The following is a 21,620-nucleotide window of genomic DNA, read 5'->3' on the forward strand; positions in this document are numbered from 1 at the left end:
CTTCTTTATTGGGCCAGCGTATCTTCGACCAAATGTTTGAGCTTTCCCATCATCTCCTTCCCATGCCGCTCAAAATGCTTGGCAAACTGCTGATCAAGCTCTACTGCCATCACCTCCGCCAGCCTGTTCATCGTAATGGCCGCAGCCCCACCCGGCGAGCTTGCTCCCGCCATCTTTCCTCCCATAGAACTCCGCACCGAACCCGGGGCCCTCATGCGGACTAGCGCTCTTTCCTCTTTGTGCCATATTCTTCCGTTTAGATTTCAACATCCTCTAATTTCCACAACTTTACAAACAACGAACAAAGAAATGTACAGCGCAGGAACAGGCCCTTCGGCCCTCCAAGCCCGTGCCAACCGTGCTGCCCGACTAAACTACAATCTTCGACACTTCCTGGGTCCGTATCCCTCTATTCCCATCCTATTCATGTATTTGTCAAGATGCCCTTAAATGTCACTATCGTCCCTGCTTCCACCACCTCCTCTGGCAGCGAGTTCCAGGCATCCACTACCCTCTGTGTAAAAAAACTTGCCTCGTACATCTACTCTAAACCTTGCCCCTCTCACTTTAAACCTATGCCCCCTAGTAATTGACCCCTCTACCCTGGGGAAAAGCCTCTGACTATCCACTCTGTCTATGCCCCTCATAAGTTTGTAGACCTCTATCAGGTCGCCCCTCAACCTCCGTCGTTCCAGTGAGAACAAACCGAGTTTATTCAGCCGCTCCTCATAGCTAATGCCCTCCATACCAGGCAACATTCTGGTAAATCTCTTCTGCACCCTCTCTAAAGCCTCCACGTCCTTCTGGTAGTGTGGCGACCAGAATTGAACACTATACTCCAAGTGTGGCCTAACTAAGGTTCTATACAGCTGAAACATGACTTGCCAATTCTTATACTCAATGCCCCGGCAAATGAAGGCAAGCATGCCATATGCCTTCTTGACTACCTTCTCCACCTGTGTTGCCTATTTCAGTGACCTGTGGACCTGTACTCCTAGATCTCTCTGACTTTCAATACTCTTGAGGGTTCTACCATTCACTGTATATTCCCTACCTGCATTAGACCTTCCAAAATGCATTACCTCACATTTGTTCGGATTAAACTCCACCTGCCATCTCTCCGCCCAAGTCTCCAAACAATCTAAATCCTGCTGTATCCTCTGACAGTCCTCATCGCTATCCGCAATTCCACCAACCTTTGTGTCATCTGCAAACTTACTAATCAGACCAGTTACATTTTCCTCCAAATCATTTATATAGACTACAAACAGCAAAGGTCCCAGCACTGATCCCTGTGGAACACCACTGGTCACAGCCCTCCAATTAGAAAAGCATCCTTCCATTGCTACTCTCTGCCTTCTATGACCTAGCCAGTTCTGTATCCACCTTGCCAGCTCACCCCTGATCCCGTGTGACTTCACCTTTTGTACTAGTCTGCCATGAGGAACCTTGTCAAAGGCCTTACTGAAGTCCATATAGACAACATCCACTGCCCTACCTGCATCAATCATCTTTGTGACCTCCTTGAAAAACTCTATCAAGATAGTGAGACACGACCTCCCCTTCACAAAACCATGCTGCCTCTCACTAATATGTCCATTTGCTTCCAAATGGGAGTAGATCCTGTCTCGAAGAATTCTCTCCAGTAATTTCCCTACCACTGAAGTAAGGCTCACCGGCCTGTAATTCCCTGGATTATCCTTGCTACCCTTCTTAATCTGAGGAACAACATTGGCTATTCTCCAGTCCTCCGGGACATCACCTGAAGACAGTGAGAATCCAAAGATTTCTGTCAAGGCCTCAGCAATTTCCTCTCCAGCCTCCTTCAGTATTCTGGGGTAGATCCCATCAGGCCCTGGGGACTTATCTACCTTAATATTTTTCAAGACGCCCAACACCTCGTCTTTTTGGATCTCAATGTGACCCAGGCTATCTACACACCCTTCTCCAGACTCAACATCTACCAATTCCTTCTCTTTGGTGAATACTGATGCAAAGTATTCATTTAGTACCTCGCCTATTTCCTCTTGCTCCACACACACATTCTCTTGCCTATCCTTCAGTGGGCCAACCCTTTCCCTGGCTACCCTCTTTCTTTGTATGTATGTGTAAAAAGCCTTGGGATTTTCCTTAACCCTATTTGCCAATGACAAATAGGGTTAAGGAAAATAGGGTTTCCTGAGGACTGCTCATAGAAATTCCCCCTAAAACTGGACGAAAAGGGCCAAAAACTGAGAACTCTAGCAGGAGCCGACCTCCACCTACATGTCACCACCGGAAGTCCTCATGAACTCGAATCTGCTCTACCATTGACGAAAAACATGTCTGATTCGATTGTGACCCCCAACACCAAATTACTGATGACCTTTGACTACCTTGTCCATCAAGAATCTGGCTTTAAAATATTCAATGACCCTGCCTCTACCGCTTTCTGGGGAAGAGCGTTCCAAAGATTCAGGATTCTTCGAGAAAAAATTCTTATCTTCATTTTAAATCTTCATCTTCATTTCAAACCATATTCCCTAGTTCTGGTCTGTCCACAAGGAGAAACACCCTTTAAGCATCCACCCTGTCGAGTCCCATCAGATCTTGTATGTTTCAAGTTCTTCTATGTGACCGTTCAGGGAATGTTTAGATAAGAATGCTCCCTTGACGTTACTGCCCTAATGACTTCATGAATTAGTAACAGGCCTAGGCCACTCAGTCCCTCACGCCTGCTCCACTATTGAATAAGATCACGACTGACCTGATTGTAAGCTCCTGCCTTTCCCGATATTCTTACACTCCATTGCTCATCAAGAATCCATCTAGCTTTGCCTTTAAAGAAAATATTCAAGGACTCTGCTTGTACTGCCTTTTGAAGAAGGGCATTCTACCCTCCGAGAAAATAATTCTCTTCTTGGCCGAGCTAATTCCACATGCCAGCAAATTGCCCATCTTCTTGCTCTTCTCCATCTTTGCCAATAACTGGGTGCAAAATATTGACGGCTGAAATCCAGGGTGCTGCGGAGTTCCAGCAAATTGATTTAAAGGGTGTTGAACATCTCTTCATTAAACAATTTGTAATCTATGGGTAAAGAAGGAATCTATTATTGTGGGGCCTCTTCTCAGCTTTTGGAATGTCCCAGAACTCTTCCATTGTACAAATATGGATAGTTGGATAAATATGCAGCCAATATGTGTGCAGAGAACAAATGCTGCATCTAACTAGCCTGACTTTGCTGTTGAATGAAGGAAGTATTTTGGCCATGACACAAGTCCTTCTTCAAGTGATGCTTTGGGATCATTTACTATCGGCTGAGCTAATCAATTCTGAAGGTTTTATAATCTGCCTCTTATGTTAACTGATCAAACTTGTGGCAGCAGTTTAGATGCCAGCTTCATTTGCCATGCATGCCAAGGCAAGGAGAAGAAAATGAATGAATCCATCTGATGTTCTAACCCTCTCCTAGCAAGTACATCTGGTGACCCCCTTACAGAGAATGGTTACATGCGAACCTGGCTCGGGTATTGGCTCGGAAGCTTATCGTCAGAGAATCCTTTGTTGGCCTCTGAGTAGGAGGTATATGTGTCTGAGGGGCAGCACGGGGGCAGAGTGGCTAGCACTGGGACTATGGCGCTGAGGACCCGGGTTCGAATCCTGGCCTTGGGTCACTGTCTGTGTGGAGTTTGCACATTCTCCCCTTGGGTTTCACCCCCATAACCCAAAGATGTGCAGGTTCGGTGGATTGGCCACGCTAAATTGCCCCTTAATTGGAAACAAAATAATTGGGTACTCTAAAAAATTTTTTAAAATTTAATAAAATTATATGTGTCTGAAGGTGGTGGGTTTATGACCCACTCGGAGGCAGAGGGAGGGACGCTTGCAGAGGGGATGGGGGTGGGGTGCACTGTGTGGGCTGCAGTTGTTCCGATCAGACTTTTTTGACCTCTTGATGAGGGTGGCCAGTGCACGCAGAACCATAGGGAGATCACCGACATTAGACAAGCTAATCCGGAAGCAGGCGCAAAGAATATTCCTAACGCTATTTCTCATGGTTTCCCTGTTCACCTTCACTAGAAACACAGATCTCGATCATGCAGCAGAAGATCGAGAATCTCGTGAAGTTGACTGAGAAGCAGGCCAGCGAGGAGGAGCCGGACGAACTCAGCAATCTGAGGGATAAATATGAAAGGTATTGCAGTAGTTCCACAATCCCGTGCGGAGGAAATCCTTGCTTCATCTTATCCTATCAATGTATCCTGCGATTCCTTGCTTCATGTCTATCTACTTTCTCTTTGAATGCATCTCTGTCATTCACCTCAATCACTCCAGGAGTGGCAAGTTGCCACTCTGGGCGAAAAGCTTCTCCTGAAATCCCAATGAATTTTATTACCCACTAAGGTTTTGTCTGCAGCATGAGTGGAAGCATTTTCACTGTTTAACTTACCAGACCGTTCCATAATCTAAAGATCACTCTGCAATCTTCCCTTCTTTAACGAAAAGAGCTCCAGCATTTTCAACGTTTCCTGATTGGCATAACCGCTTGGGTCTGGTATCAATCTAGTAAGTTTTGCACCTTCTCCAGTGTCTCCATATCCTCTTTGTAAAATGCAGACCAGAACTGCACACAATACTCCATATGTCTAATCCAGGTTCTAAACAGATTTGACATAAATGTTGCGGCTTTTCAAATTTTTTTGTAAGATTTTCTTTGAATATAAATTTAGAGTACCCAATTATTTATTTATTTTTCCAATTAAGGGGCAATTTAGCGTGGACTGGTATCCATTGTATTTATTAGGTGTTCTAACCTCTGCACACTTTCTCTCCCCAGTTTGTTAAACCGATTGCGGGATGTTCAGAAACAGTGCCAGGACCTAAAGACTGACAAAAGCCAAACGGAGAGAAAAATTGATAAACTTGAAGAGGAAAATGGAGACCTTTCATGCAAGGTATAATTCTCAGTGAAACTTCTTGCTATTTATTGACACTTGCAGCAGCGAAGTCTTGATTTGATTTGATTTATTATTGTCACATGTATTAGTGTACAGTGAAAAGTATTGTTTCTTGCATGCTGTACAAACAATGCATACCGTACATAGGGAAGGAAGGAGAGACTGCAGTTATAGCAAGGTGTAGAGAAAAGATCAACTTAATACGAGGTAGGTCCATTCAAAAGTCTGATGGCAGTAGGGAAGAAGCTGTTCTTGAGTCGGTTGGTACGTGACCTCAAACTTTGGTATCTTTTTCCTGATGGAAGAGAGTATGTCTGGGGTGCGTGGGGTCCTTAATTATTCTGGCTGCCTTTCTGAGGCAGCGAGAATTGTAGACAGAGTCAATGGATGGGAGGCTGGTTTGCGTGATGGACTGGGCTACATTCACGGCCTTTTGTAGTTTCCTGCGGTCTTGGACAGAGCAGGCTCCATACCAAGCTGTGATACAACCAGAAAGAATGCTTTCTATGGTGCATCTGTAGAAGTTGGTGAAGGTCGTAGCTGATTTGCCAAATTTCCTTAGCCTTCTGAGAAAGTAGAGTAGTTGGTGGGCTTTCTTAACTATAGTGTCGGCATGGGGGGACCAGGACAGGCTGTTGGTGAAGCTCTCGACCCTTTCTACTTCGTTCCCATTGATGTAGACAGGGGCATGTTCTCCACTACGCTTCCTGAAGTCGATGACAATCTTCTTCGTTTTGTTGACATTGAAGGAGAGATTATTATCGTCGCACCAGTTCACCAGATTCTCTATCTCATTATTTGAAATCCGACCCACTACGGTGGTGTCATCAGCAAATTTGAAAATTGAGTTGGAGGGGAATTTGGCCACACAGCCAAATGGGTAGATGGCACTTAAAGGCCTATTCCTTAGCGACAATAGGGAATAAAAATACAGTACCTTTACATAGCATCTTTCGCAACTCTAAACATCCCAAAATGCTTTATACACAATTGAAGAAAAACTCTTTGAAGCGTTGTACTGAAGAAAGCTACATCAATGTTTAGACATTGGATCCTTAATTGGGTTGAGAAAGGTCACGTGGAAGAACTCCTCCAAATAGTACTCCTGTCCTATGGGAGGGATGATAAGATCAGGTTTGATAGGGCAGCAGGGTGGCGCAGTGGTTAGCACTGCTGCCTCACGGCGCCGAGGTCCCAGGTTTGATCCTGGCCCCAGGTCACTGATCATGTGGAGTTTGCACATTCTCGCCGTGTCTGCGTGGGTCTCGCCCCCACAGCCCAAAAAGATGTGCAGGGTAGGTGAATTGGCCACGCTAAATTATCCCATAATTGGGGGAAATAAATGATTTCAGTACTCTAAAAAGGTTTGGGAGGGTGATGGTAATCATCTGGAATTGGTTGGCATGGTGATGAGATCAGCACGCTGAAATGGTAGTGCGAAGACACTCGGGTTGTTATTCTCAGTCGGCTGTGCTGAATATCAGTGGTATTCCTAATTTTGATTCCGGCAGTAGAGGTATCACATCCATTGCAATACTGAGTGTGTTGCATAACGGAACCGTGGAAACAGGATTAAATGAGATTGCTAAGGGAGAGCACAGAGTTGTGAGGCTGTGGTTCTCACTTCCAAGGAAAGAGGTTGAGGCAGAAACAATGTCACCATTTAAAATGAGATTGATGGAAAAGTGAATCAAGTGCTATGAGAACAAGGTGGATAAGTGTGATTGAGACTTTTTGAAAGACAAACGCCAACATGAGCTAAGTTGAGCCTAGTTCCTGGCTCTGAATTCGAAAGGGGTACAGGAGCAGGACAGATGCTGGGAATTATGCAGTGGGTAAATCACATACTGGCTCCCAAAGGTTTGTCCACTATGGCTGTGTTTTCTGTCAACGTGGTGCATACGGCTTAGTTTTATTCTGTAACGTCATTGCAAGTGATGGGATAGGCAGTGGCAAGGAGCAGAGACACTTATTAAAGACAGTGATTTAATAGTCTCACCTATTCCGAGTCGCTGGGGTGGAGGGGAAGAATAGAGCTGGGTGTCACGATTGGATTGGATTGGATTTGTTTATTGTCACGTGTACCGAGGTACAGTGAAAAGTATTTTTCTGCGAGCAGCTCAACAGATCATTAAGTACATGGGAAGAAAAGGTAATAAAAGAAAATACATAATAGGGCAACACAACATATACAATGTAACTACATAAGCACTGGCATCGGATGAAGCATACAGGGTGTAGTGTTAATGAGGTCAGTCCATAAAAGGGTCGTTTAGGAGTCTGGTAACAGCGGAGAAGAAGTTTTTTTTGAGTCTGTTCGTGCGTGTTCTCAGACTTCTGTATCTCCTGCACGATGGAAAAAGTTGGAAGAGTGAGTAAGCCGGGTGGGAGGGGTCTTTGATTATGCTGCCCGCTTTCCCCAGGCAGTGGGAGGTGTAGGTGGAGTCAATGGATGGGAGGCAGGTTCATGTGATGGACTGGGCTGTGTTCACGACTCTCTGAAGTTTCTTGCGGTCCTGGGCCGAGCACTTCCCATACCAGGCTGTGATGCAGCCAGATAAGATGCTTTCAACGGTGCATCTGTAAAAGTTGGTAAGAGTTAATGTGGACATGCCAAATTTCCTTAGTTTCCTCAAGAAGTAAAGGCACTGTTGTGCTTTCTTGGTGGTAGCGCCGGCGTCGGTGGACCAGGACAAATTTTTGGAGATGTGCACCCTTAGGAATTTGAAACTGCTAACCATCTCCACCTCGGCCCCGTTGATGCTGACAGGGGTGTGTACAGTACTTGCTTTCTGAAGTCAGTGACCAGCTCTTTAGTTTTGCTGGCATTGAGGGAGAGATTGTTGTCGCTACACCACTCCACTTGGTTCTCTATCTCCCGCCTGTATTCTGACTCGTCGTTATTCGAGATCCGGCCCATTATGGTTGCATCGTCAGCAAACTTGTAGATGGAGTTGGAACCAAGTCTTGCCACGCAGTCGTGTGTACAGGGAGTAGAGTAGGGGGCTAAGTACGCAGCCTTGCGGGGCTCCGGTGTTGAGGACTATTGTGGAGGAGGTGTTGTTGTTTATTCTTACTGATTGTGGATGAGGGTGGAGAGGCTTCTGACCCACAGTGATGGCCACAATTCAGGATTACTACCTCTGTATTCACATCTTTTGTTGATGCCCATGAGAGACTTTCCCCTTCACGTTGAGTATTGTTTTCGATGATGATGTCATTTTATTACAAAACAGATATGCAGCCCGTGATGACATACTGAAATTCTTCAGGCACCCCCACCCTGCCTGTGAAAATTATAGCCCATCCCAGATCTACATTGGGCACTGCAGGAACTCACCAAGGCTCCTTCGACAGCGCCTTCCAAACCCAGGACCTCTACAATCTAGAAGGACAAGGGCAGCAGACACATGGGAATACTACTGCCTGAAAGTTTGCCTCCCAAGTCACTCACCATCCTGACCTGGAAATATATTGTTGTTCCTTTACTGTCACTGGGTCAAAATCCTGGAATCCAGGTCGTTAAAGGATCACGAACAAGAGGACGCAGATTTAAAGTGATTTACAAAAGAACCAAGTGTGATGTGAGAAGAATCTTTTTCACACAGCGAGTGGTTGAAGTCTAGAATGGAAGTGTGGTGGAGGCAGGTTCAATTGAGGCATTCGAGAGGGCATTATTTGGTTACTTAAATAGAAACAATGCGCAGGGAAATGGCATTGAGCCATGATGCTCAATCTCATTTTATGAGCTAGTGCAGACACAATGGGTCAGAGACCTCCTCCTACACTGTAACAATTCTGTGCTTCTGAACTCGCTTCCTAACGGCACTGTTGAGTGTTCCTGCAGTGTTTTAAGTAGGCAACTTGCCACCACCACCACCTAGAGGACACTTGGGGGTGGGCAACAATGTTCACATCCCATGAAAGAATATTGTGCTTATACATACTGTTTCTCATGAGACTATGGTTGGTGTAAACTTTGTCCAGTTTTTTTTATTTATAAATTTAGAGTACCCAATTAATTTTTTTCCAATTTAGGGGCAATTTAGCGTGGCCAATCCACCTACCCTGCGCATCTTTGGGTTGTGGGGGCGAAACCCACGCAAACACGGGGAGAATGTGCAAACTCCACACGGACAGTGACCCAGAGCCGGGATCGAACCTGGGAGCTCGGCGCCGTGAGGCAGCAGTGCTAACCACTGCGCCAGCATGCTGCACCCAACTTTGTTCAGTTGATGATAGGGAATGAGAGACCAGTGACTCTCACATCTCAGTGGTAGGGAAACTACTGGAGAAAATTCAGAAGGAGAGAATCTATATCCACTTGGTGAGGCAAGGTTTGAACAGGAATAGTCAGCATGGCTTTGTCCAGAGGGAGGTCATGCCTAACAAATTTGATTGAAGTGTGTTTCCAGGCATGTATCATAGATTATCATAGAATATACAGTGCAGAAGGAGGCCATCCGGCCCATCGAGTCTGCACCGGCTCTTGGAACGAGCACCCTACCCAAGGTCAACATCTACACCCCAGCCCCATAACCCAGTAACCCCACCCAACGCTAAGGGCAATTTTGGACACTAAGGGCAATTTATCATGGCCAATCCACCTAACCTGCACATCTTTGGACTGTGGGAGGAAACCGGAGCACCCGGAGGAAACCCACACACACACTGGGAGGATGTGCAGACTCCGCACAGACAGTGACCCAAGCCGGAATCAAACCTGGGACCCTGGAGCTGTGAAGCAATTGTGCTGTCCACAATGTAGATGAGGTTAGTGCAGTTTACATGGATTTCAGCAAAGCCTTTGACAAGGTCGCACATGGGAAACATATAAACAAGGCAAATGCACATGAGATACAGGGTGATTTGATACAGGGGATTCATAATTGGCTGTAGGAGACTGAGGGGGATGGGTGGCACGGTAGCACAGTGGTTAGCACTGTTGCTTCACAGCTCCAGGGTCCCAGGTTCGATTCCCGACTTGGGTCACTGTCTTTGCGGAATCTGCACATTCACCCCGTGTCTGGCTCTGATGTTCAGCAGGGACAGTCAAAGCGCAGAATAGCAATAGTCATAGGGCACTCTATTGTTAGGGGCACAGATATGCACTTCTGTGGACGTGAACGAGACTCCAGGATGGTGTGTTGCCTCCCTGGTGCCAGGTTCCAGGATGTCTCAGAATAGTTAGCGGGCATCCTGAAGTGGGAAGATAAACAGGCAGAGGTCATGGTACATATTGGTACTAACGACATAGGCAGGAAGGGGGATGAGGTCCTGCAGCAGGAGTTCAGGGAGCTAGGCAGAAAGTTAAAAGACAGGACCTCTAGGGTTGTAATCTCGGGATTACTCCCTGTGCCACGTGCTAGTGAGGCTAGAAATAGGAAGATAGAGCAGCTAAACACATGGCTAAACAGCTGGTGTAGGAGGGAGCGTTTCAGTTATCTGGACCACTGGGAGCTCTTCTGGGGCAGGTGTGACCTGTATAAGAAGGACGGGTTGCATCTAAACTGGAGAGACATAAATATCCTGGCCACGAGGTTTGCTAGTGTCACACGGGTGGCTTTAAACTATTATGGCAGGGGGGTGGGTACCGGAGCAATAGGTCAGAAGGTGAAAATATTGAGGGAGAACTAGGGAATAGGGCCATTGTGGCTCTGAGGAAGAGCAGGCAGGGAGATGTTGTTGAAAACAGCAGGACTGGTGGCCTGAAGTGCATATGTTTTAATGCAAGTATAACAGGTAAGGCAGATGAACAGCTTGGATTAGTACTTGGAACTATGACGTTGTTATCATTACAGAGACCTGTTTGAGGGAAGGGCAGGATTGGCAGCTAAACGTTCCAGGATTTACAGGCGGGATAGAGGGGGATGTAAAAGGGGTGGAGGAGTTGAGCTACTGGTTAGGGAGAATATCACAGCTGTACTGCGGGAGGACACCTCAGAGGGCAGCGAGGCTATATGGGTAGAGATCAGGAATAAGAACGGTGCAGTCACAATGTTGGGGGTTGGAGGAGCAGATAGGTAGACAGATTTTGGAAAGGAGTAAAAGCAACAGGGTTGTTGTGATGGGAGACTTTAACTTCCCCAATATTGACTGGGACTCACTTAGTGCTAGGGGCTTGGACGGGGCAGAGTTTGTGAGGAGCATCCAGGAGGGCTTCTTAAAACAATATGTAGATAGTCCAACGAGGGAAGGGGCTGTACTGAACCTGGTATTGGGGAATGAGCCCGGCCAGGTGGTAGAAGTTTCAGTAGGGGAGCATTTTGGGAACAGTGACCACAATTCAGTAAGTTTTAAAGTGCTGGTGGACAAGGATAAAAGGGGTCCTAGGGGGAATGTGCTGAATTGGGGGAAGGCTAATTATAACAATATTAGGCAGGAACTGAAGAACCTAGATTGGGGGCAGATGTTTGAGGGTAAATCAACATCTGACATGTGGGAGGCTTTCAAATGTCAGTTGAAAGGAATTCAACATGTTCCTGTGAGGAAGAAGGATAAATACGGCTAATTTTGCAGTCCTTGGATAACGAGAGATATTGTCGGCCTCACCAAAAGAAAAAGGAGGCATTTGTCAGGGCTAGAAGGCTGGGTACAGACAAAGCCTGTGTGGAATATAAGGAAAGTAGGAAGGAACTTAAGCAAAGAGTCAGGTAGGCTAAAAGGGGTCATGAAAAGTAATTGGCAAATAAAGTTAAGTAAAATCCCAAGGCTTTTTACACGTACGTAAAAAGCAAGAAGGTAGCCAGGGACAGGGTTGGCCCACTGAAGGGGAGGGAATCGATGTGGAGCCAGAGGAAATAGGCGAGGTACTAAATGAATACTTTGCATCAGTATTCACCAAAGAGAAGGAATTGGTGGATGTTGAGTCTGGAGAATGGTGTGTCGATAGCCTAGATCACATTGAGATCCAAAAAGACGAGGTGTTGGGCGTCGTGAAAAATATTACGGTGGATAAGTCCCCAGGGCCTGATGGGATCTACCCCAGAATACTGAAGGAAGCAAGAGAGGAAATTGCTGAGGCCTTGACAGAAATCTTTGGATCCTCACTGTCTTCAGGTGATGTCCCGGAGGACTGGAGAACAGTCAATGTTGTTCCTCTGTTTAAGAAGGGTAGCAAGGATAATCCAGGGAACTACAGGCTGGTGAGCCTTACGTCAGTGGTAGGGAAATTACTGTAGATAATTCTTCGAGACAGGATCTACTCCCATTTGGAAGCAAGTGGACGTATTAGCGAGAGGCAGCACGGGTTTGTGAAGGGGATCGTGTCTCACTAACTTAATAGAGTTTTTCGAGGAGGTCTCAAAGATGATTGATGCAGGAAGGGCAGTGGATGTTGTCTATATGGACTTCAGTAAGGCCTTTGACAAGGTTCCTCATGGCAGACTGGTACAAAAGGTGAAGTCACACGGGATCAGAGGTGAGTTGGCAAGATGGATACAGAACTGGCTAGGTCATAGAAGGCAGAGAGTAGCAATGGAAGGGTGCTTTTCTAATTGGAGGGCTGTGACCAGTCGTGTTCCGCAGGGATCAGTGCTGGGACCTTTGCTGTTCGTAGTATATATAAATGATTTGGAAGAAAATGTAACTGGTCTGATTAATAAATTTGCGGACGACACAAAAGTTGGCGGAATTGCGGATAGCAATGAGGACCGTCAGAGGAGACAGCAGGATTTAGATTGTTTGGAGACTTGGGCGGAGAGATGGCAGATGGAATTTAATCTGGACAAATGTGAGGTAATGCATTTTGGAAGGACTCATACAGGTAGGGAATATCCAGTGAATGGTAGAACCCTCAAAAGTGTTGACAGTCAAGAGAGATCTAGGTGTACAGGTCTACAGGTCATTGAAATGGGCAACGCAGGTGGAGAAAGTAATCAAGAAGGCATACGGCATGCTTGCCTTCATTGGCCGGGGCATTGAGTATAAAAATTGGCAAGTCATGTTGCAGCTGTATAGAACCTTAGTTAGGCCACACTTGGAATATAGTGTTCAATTCTGGTCGGCGCACTACCAGGAGGATGTGGAGGTTTTAGAGAGGGTGCTGAAGAGATTTACCAGTATGTTGCCTGGTATGGAGGGCTTTAGCTATGAGGAGAGGTTGAATAAACTCAGTTTGTTCTCGCTGGAACAACGGAGGTCGAGGGGCGCCTGATAGAGGTCTACAAAATATGAGGGGCATAGACAGGATGGATAGTCAGAGACTTTTTCCCAGGGTAGAGGGGTCAATTACTCGGGTGAATAGGTTTAAGGTGCGAGGGGCAAGGTTTAGAGGAGATGTACGAGGCAAGTTTTTTACACACCGGGTAGTGGGTGCCTGGAACTCGATGCCGGAGGAGGTGGTGGAAGCAGGGACGATAGTGCCGTTTAAGGGGCATCTTGACAAATACATGAATACGATGGGAATAGAGGTATACGGACCCCAGAAGTGTAGAAGATTTTAGTTTAGCCGGGCAGCATGGTCAGCACAGGCTTGGAGGGCCGAAGGGCCTGTTCATGTGCTCTACTTTTCTTTGTTTGCGTGGGTTTGCTCTGGATGTTCCGATTTCCTCCCACAAGTCCTGAAAGACATGCTTGTTAGGTGGACATTTAGAATTCTCCCTTAGTCTACCCGAACAGGCGTCGGAATGTGGCGACGAGGGGATTTTCACAGTAACTTAATTGCAGTGTTAATATAAGCCTACTTGTGACACTAATAAAGGTTATTATTATATGACAGACGGCTACTTTAGTGACTGGAAGCTCGTGTCCAATGGCGTACCACAGGAATCCCTGCTGGGTCCCCTATTATTCGTCATTTATATAAAAGATATCAAAGATATGTGGGAGGATCAGTAAGTTTGCGGATGACACAAAGATTGGCCGGGTGGTTAACAGTGAGGGTGAGTGTCCTGGGTTACAGGAAGATATAGACGGGATGGTCAAATTGGCGGAAATGTAGCAGATGGAATTTAACCCTGAAAAGTGAGTTGATACACTATGGAAGGAGTAATTTGACAAGGAAGTATTCAATAAACGGCCTGATGTTCTGAGGAACAAAGAGACCTTGAAGTGTTTGGCCATAGATCTCTGAAGGCAGAAGGGCAGGTTAATAGGGTGGTGAAAAAGGCATATTGGATACTTGCCCTTTATCAATCGAAGCATAGATTACCAAAGCAGGAGGTCATGTTGGAGTTATATAGAACTTTGGTGAGGCCACAGCTGGAGCACTGTGTGCAATTCTGTTTGCCGCATTATAGGAAGGATGTGATTGCACTGGAGGGGGTGCAAAGGAGATTCACCAGGATGTTGCCTGGGATGGAACATTAAGTTAATGAAGAACGGTTGGATCGGTTTTGGTTGTTTTCGTTTGAAGCAGAGAAGATGGAGGGGCGACCTGATCGAGGTGTTCAAGGTTATAATGGGCATGGATAGGGATCAGCTGTTCCACTTACTTGAAGGGTCAGTTACGAGGAGACACAAGTTCAAGGTGAGGGGCTGGAAATTTAGGGGGGAATTTAGGGAGACCCTTTTTTACCCAGAGGGTGGTGATGGTCTGGAACGCACTGCCTGGGAGGGCGGTAGAGGCGGGTTGCCTCACATCCTTTTAAAAGTACCTGGACGAGTATCTGGCACGTCGTAACATTCAAGCCTATGGGCCAAGTGCTGGCAAATGGGATTAGGTGCCAGGTCAGGTGTCTTTCATGTGTTGGTGCAGACGCGATGGGCCGAAGGGCTTCTTCTGCACAGTATTATGCTGTGATGGTCCTCTCTTGTTCTCTGGGTGAAAGGATTGGGGGTTCCAGTCCCTCTCCAGAGACCAGAGTGCCTCATTGAGGCTAACACTCTAGTCCACCACTGAGGGAGTGTTGTCAGAAACAGATGAGCTTATCGTTAATTTGTTGTGTGTTGGACTATGTTATTGCAGACGAACTCCAGAACCTACCTGCTTTATTGTGAAGATGTAATTAATGAAAATGAAATGAAAATAAAAATTGCTTATTGTCACAAGTCGGCTTCAAATGAAGTTACTGTGAAAAGCCCCTAGTCGCCACATTCCAGCGCCTGTTCGGGGAGGCTGGTACGGGAATTGAACCGTGCTGCTGGCCTGCCTTGGTCCGCTTTCAAAGCCAGCGATTTAGCTGACTGTGCTAAACCAGCAACACGTTAACTCGTTTTACATATATGCAGATATTTTCTCTTTAAGTGTCAGCAAGCTCACCCTGCAGAAAAGCTTGATTGATTGATTCAGCAGTTAATAAAGTTTCCTTTGTGGTGATTAGGATTCATTGTGCGCTGAAGGGATAATCAGTTTAGCTACCTCAATCGGGTTCATGATTACAATGAGTAGTTTTACATAAGTCATGGTTTGGGCAGGTTTTGGAATTCCATTGCATTTCAAATATTTTGACGGACAGGCTGCATCAAACCAGTGGCTACAGACTTAACAGTTCACTGTCTTAAACCAGTGCCACATTGGTACACAAGAATTGCTTTTCTCTTTGGTAGGCATGACCCTGCAGTCACTTCTGAAAGTCATGGCTCAATTGTTTGTCATTATTTGACCTCTTTGTCGTCACCTATTGAAACTCTGACACCTGGGCAATCTGTCCAGTGACAGAGATCAACGGTTCAGTCATTTGTTAAAGGGTTGATGTGTATCTTTCTCTCCACCCAGTTATTTGTCAAGCCAATTGCTGCCTTCCCCTGCCCCCTCGGTCACATGCCTTGGGACTGTAGTGACACCCTTCTGTGTCTGCCTTGTGCCGTAGGTTCGTGACTTGAGCAGTCGTCTGGTCCAGTCCCAGAAGGCGCTTGATGAGCTGGCAGACGAGCACGAAGCAGCTGTACCCCTTTGGGAAGGAAAGCAGAAACAACTGGAGAGTGACCTCCAAGTGACGCTGGCAGAGAAGGTAAGAACTACTTGAGAGAGTGTAAACTGAACCGTCTGGGTTAAGAGGAGGATATGAGGGTGTGAACAGTCCAGGAAAATGGAAAGGTTTTATTGGAAATAGGATTCCAGTGAATGCTGTGGCTTTCAATGTTTAATTCCCTTCAGTTAAGAAAGCTGAAGGGTAATCTGATCAAAGTGTTTAAAAAGAACCTTCTTGTGGTGGCATGTAGGGGAGAGGTCACACACAAGGTGGCTTCTGCCAGAGAACTTTATTTAAGCCCTTTTTGCACAAGTTTTGGAGGTAATTTTGGCTCACGTTTGTTTTTATTGCTGGGTTAAGTATCCCACATCAACACCTACCAGGCAACAGAAATATGGGATGGACCCTCTCGCCAGTGGAGAGGAGATGCTGAAGCTACTCGGGAGATTTGGCTCCTTCTCTGGGTACAAATTGAATTTGGGCAAAAGTGAATGCTTTCCGGTGAATCTCCCAGGGAGGGGAGCTGATCTGGGGAGGTTGCCCTTTCGTCTGGCCAGGTCCAGCTTCCGTTACCTGTGAATCCGGGTGACCCATGACTGTGCCTTGCTCCATGACCTGAATTTTGGTGATCTGGTCAAGACAGTGAAGGCTAGGGCAGCATGGTGACGCAGTGGTTAGCACTGCAGTCTCACGGCACCGAGGTCCCAGGTTCGATCCCGGCTCTGGGTCACTGTCCGTGTGGAGTTTGCACATTCTCCCCGTGTTTGCGTGGGTTTTGCCCCCACAACCCAAAGATGTGCAGGGCAGGTGGATTGGCCACACTAAATTGCCCCTTAATTGGAAAAAATGAATTGGGTACTCTAAATTTATAAAAGAAAAAGACAGTGAAGGCTGACCTGGGGAGGTGGGTAAACCTCCTGCTGATCTTGGCGGGTCGCGTTCAATTGATAAGAATGAAAATCCTTCCAAGGTTTTTACTTCTGTTTCAGTGCCTTCCAATTTTCCTCCCTAAATCTTTCTTTGTGAAAGTTAGTAAAATGTTAGCTTCTTTAATTGGGCAGGTAAGACCCAATGGACTCGTAGGGTGTTTTTGCAAAGGGTTAGGCAGTCAAGGGGCCTGGCTTTGTCCAATTTATTATTTTATAATGTTGCCTTCTTTACTTTGCAGTTAACCACAAGCTGTTTCTTATATCAACCAAATGACCACACAACCAATATGTTAGCTCAAAAACACAGTTTATTAATAGCACAAGACATGTATCTCTATGCAATAACACATGCGGCTCCATACTAAACTACACCTAATGACGAAGATGACCTTTACTTAACTTCGAGTGACCGGCACTGTGCGAGATAAGGCCTTTATCCGGGTCCACATGGTCGGTTTGGAAGTTGTTGGGTTCGCCTCAGCTGGGCTCATCCTTCAGGAATTGACGCAGGTCCTTGAACTTGGTTGTTCTGCTGCAGTTGGTCGCACACATGCCGGTCCAAAAGAGACTGATCTCTAGTGCACAGGGCTTTTTATCCTTCATCTCTTTCGCGCCCTTTTGGGCGGTCCCTACTTAAGGTCCAATGGATCGATAGGGTTCTCAATCACCCTCATCGATCTCAGCCAATTAGGGGGTGGATACCTCGTTAGCTGGGCGGGTCCTAGCTATCATTGTCCCAGGCACGTAGGCCTTTCCAAATAAGAGAGTGTGGCGCCGGTTAGTCTGCTACTGTTGAAACTCCTTGATTCAAACTCTATTGTCCTGGAGGAAATGGTGATCGACTCTTAATGGATACAAGTTTCAGCCAAGTCTGGTTTCTTTGCGCAATACACAGAGGCTGTATACCTGTCTTGTGTCCCAAATTGACCACAATTCCCTTGGTCCTTTGCAGGTGGCCATTTTACATGGCTACAATAATTGGGCGATGAATATTGAGAGGGTGCAGGGAGTGGAGTCTGTGTGTGGACAGATGGATGGTGGTGCCTGCAGAGGCTCCAGTTTAAGAGCCTTGGTTACGACTCCTCTTCCGTTCTTTCTGGCTAAATAGACTGGGTGGAGGCCATCTTGAGAATATGGAGACAGTTTAGGCAGCATTTTAATGCTCTGCCATTGTTGGCCCCAATCTGAGAAAATCAGCGTTTTGTGCCGGTGACTTTGGACTCGGTATTTGGGATGCCGAGGGAGGGAGGGGTTGGAGCGGTTTGGAGATCTGTTTATGGATGGGAATTTTGCTTATTTTGAGGAGTGGGTTGGCAAGTACCAACTCTCGAGAGCATATCTGTTTCAGTTGTTATGGGCCAGGGTTTAGGGAACCCCAAAGTATATCATGGAGTTCACCTGACCCACAACTTTTAATAGATTGTGGTATGGGGAGCACACGGCCCATTCTACAGGTGTGGAACAGCAGAAATGGAAAAGTATTTTTTGAAGCAAAACAATGTTTAGTCTGGGGCAGCACGGTGGCGCAGTGGTTATATTGCTGCCTCACGCGCCGAGGTCCCAGGTTCGATCCCGGCTCTGGGTCACTGTCCGTGTGGAGTTTGCACATTTTCCCCGTGTTTGCGTGGGTTTCACCCCCACAACCCAAAGATGTGCAGGGTAGGTGGATTGGCCACACTAAATTGCTCCTTAATTGGAAAAAATGAATTGGGTACTCAAAATTATTTTTTAAAAAACAATGTTTATTTTATGAACTCAAGTTAACCTTTTGAAAATGAAATGAAAATCACTTATTGTCACAAGTTGGCTTCAATGTAGTTACTGTGAAAAGCCCCTAGTCGCCACATTCCGACGCCTGTTCGGGGAGGCTGGTACGGAAATTGAACCGTCCTGCTGGCCTGCCTTGGTCTGCTTTAAAAGCCTGCGATTTAGCCCTGTGCTAAACCGCCCCTTTTTAAAACATACAGTGAACATCTTAGCAACCATTAATTCAAATGCAACCCCCAAAGAATACAATACTAAGTAATCCTTAATAACTTCCCAAACAACATCCAGAAGACAAAGGAAATACTGGGCTAGGGTCTGGCAGATGGAATACAATGTTGACAAATGTGAGGTTATCCATTTTGGTAGGAATAAAAGCAAAAGGGATTATTATTTAAATGATAAAATATTAAAACATGCTGTTGTGCAGAGAGACCTGGGTGTGCTAGTGCATGAGTCGCAAAAAGTTGGTTTACAGGTGCAACAGGTGATTAAGAAGGCAAATCCTTCATTGCTAGAGGGATGGAGTTTAAGACTAGGGAGGTTATGCTGCAATTGTTAATGTAATGTAAATTGCTTATTGTCACAAGTAGGCTTCAAATGAAGTTACTGTGAAAAGCCCCTAGTCGCCACATTCCGGCACCTGTTTGGGGAGGCTGTTACGGGAATTGAGCCGTGCTGCTGGCCTGCCTTGGTCTGCTTTCAAAGCCAGCGATTTAGCCCAGTGTGCTAAACAGCCCCAGTATAAGGTGTTAGTGAGGCCACACCTGGGGTATTGTGTTCAGTTTTAGTCTCCTTACTTGAGAAAGGATGTACTGGCACTGGAGGGTTTTCAGAGGAGATTCACTAGGTTAATCCCAGAGCTGAAGAGGTTGGATTACGAGGAGAGGTTGAGTAGACTGGGACTGTACTCGTTGGAATTTAGAAGGATGAGGGGGGATCTTATAGAAACATATAAGATTATGAAGGGAATAGATAGGATAGATGTGGGCAGGTTGTTTCCACTGGCGGGTGAAAGCAGAACTAGGGGGCATAGCCTCAAAATAAGGGGAGGTAGATTTAGGACAGAGTTTAGGAGGAGCTTCTTCACCCAAAGGATTGTGAATCTATGGAATTCCTTGCCCAGTGAAGCAGTAGAGGCTCCTTCATTAAATGTTTTTAAGATAAAGATAGTTTTTTGAAGAATAAAGGGATTAAGGGTTATGGTGTTCAGGCCAGAAAGTGGAGCTGAGTCCACAAAAGATCAGCCATGATCTCATTGAATGGCGGAGCAGGCTCGAGGGGCCAGATGGTCTACTCCTGCTCCTAGTTCTTATGTTCTTATGTAAGCAAGGAGGTTTCTTCCTTCCCCATGGTCCCTCCGCTGTCACAGATCTTTCGGTGTGAGATGTAGGGGAAGGAAAGATATCTGACACTTCTAGTCGGCCCGTTTTGATGGAACATGTTCCACTGGAGGAGGTTAAGAGGAAGTGGAAGGGGAGAGCTGGGCCAGGTGTTTTTTTTTGGGGGGGGGGGGGGGCTCTGCACAGAGTAAACTCCACCTCGTGCACCAGGCATGGCCTGATTCATAGTGTTCATAGGGCACGTCTGACCAGAGCACAAATGAGTGGGTTCTTCTCGAAAGTAGATAATAGGTGTGAGTGGTGTTCTCTGGGTCCAGCGCATCTGGTCTTGTTCTAAGCTTATGAGTTTCTGGGTCTTCTTCGCACCATGTCAGGAATTCTTGGTTTGAGTTGAGTTTTGCCTTTTGGGTGACAATCTTTGGGGTTTCAGATTTCCCGGAGCTGCAGACAAGGACGAAGGCAGATGCTCTGGCCTTCACCTCACTACTAGCCCAAAGATGTCTGCTGCTGGGATGAAAGTCTTCAGTCCCGCCCAATGTGTGGTTAAGTGACCTGATGGAGTTCTTACACTTCAAAAAGATTAAGTATATCCTGAGAGGGTCAATGGAAGAGTTCTGTCTGAGGTGGCAGCTGTTCATTTCCCATTTCGGGGATTTGCTCACCGTCAGATGTTTGGGGGGGGGGTGGGGGAGAGAGAAATTATTTTTTGTTCTTTTTGCCTCTGAGTTTGGGGGGTGGGGTGTAAGGATTGCAATTGTTGTTTGAATATGGTTGTGATGGTGTTATATTTTAAAAAATTAAAAAATTTAAATTTTTAAAAAGCTGTTTAAAAAGATAGAGAAACAATTTTCTTGACTAGGTAGGTCAAGACCAAGGGGCATTATCTTAAAATGAGAATCAGGTGTTCAGGGCTGACGTCAGGAAGCATCAGTTCACCCACAGCGGAGTGAAAATCTTGAACTCCCAAGAGTCTGTGATAACTGGGAATTTCTGGGAGCGTTTTGCGACAGATCAATAGAATTTTGTTAAGAATGGGCATAGTCGGGCAGCACGGTGGCGCAGTGGGTTAACCCTGCAACCTCAAGGCGCCGAGGTCCCAGGTTCGATCCCGGCTCTGGGTCACTGTCCGTGTCGAGATGGCACATTCTCCCCGTGTTTGTGTGGGTCTCGCCCCCACAACCCAGAAGATATGCAGGCTAGGTGGATTGGCCACGCTAAATTGCCCCTTAATTGGAAAAAATTAATTGGATACTCTAAATTAAAAAAAAAAAGAATGGGCATTGAGGAATGCAGAGCTCTTTCTCGCTCCCTCCACGCTCATTTAAAAAAAAACTCCACTATTATCCTCCGGAAAGCAAATTGGTCAGTTCTCTGTACTGGTCTACCCTCCACATCACGTTGTTGGCTTGCTGTCAAGGTAACTTGGGGTGCAGCCTTGCTGTATCTCACTTCCCTACCCCAGAACAGATTTGAAGGAAGTGCATTTTACGATGAGACATTAAATCTGAACTTGCCTGTTCAGGTGGATGGAGAAGATGAGCTAGTATTAGTGAAGAACAGCAGGAGAGTCCTCCTAATCCGCCACATTCTGCCCTCAAATCAGACCGTAGTCGTGCACCTTGCTCACTGCTTTTGGACCCTTGCTGCGCTGGATGTTTTTCTTGTTGACTTCAAAAGTGCTTTGTTGTAAGTTAGCTTTGAAGTCAGTAAAAATTAGTATTGTGGTACAGATTAGCCACAATCTCTCTCGGTAATGCCCTCCAGTCTTGCAACTCTCAAATATCTGCACTTAT

The 21,620-nt window shown here is 46.2% G+C and overlaps 1 protein-coding gene across 5 annotated transcripts in view; it reads left to right on the forward strand.

Annotated features, from left to right (window-relative positions):
• LOC140392141 (nuclear mitotic apparatus protein 1-like) overlaps positions 1 to 21,620 on the forward strand; it is a 177,701-nt gene that overhangs the window by 108,456 nt on the left and 47,625 nt on the right. For all 5 annotated transcript variants that reach the window (XM_072477486.1, XM_072477487.1, XM_072477485.1 and 2 more), the window contains 3 exons: positions 4,061 to 4,175; positions 4,818 to 4,935; positions 15,690 to 15,830. In XM_072477486.1, coding sequence (XP_072333587.1) covers positions 4,061 to 4,175; positions 4,818 to 4,935; positions 15,690 to 15,830 — 374 coding nt within the window. The remainder of the gene's footprint in view (positions 1 to 4,060; positions 4,176 to 4,817; positions 4,936 to 15,689; positions 15,831 to 21,620) is intronic.

The sequence above is a fragment of the Scyliorhinus torazame genome, chromosome 15 (genome assembly GCF_047496885.1).
Source record: "Scyliorhinus torazame isolate Kashiwa2021f chromosome 15, sScyTor2.1, whole genome shotgun sequence".
NCBI classification, from domain to species: Eukaryota; Metazoa; Chordata; class Chondrichthyes; order Carcharhiniformes; family Scyliorhinidae; genus Scyliorhinus; species Scyliorhinus torazame.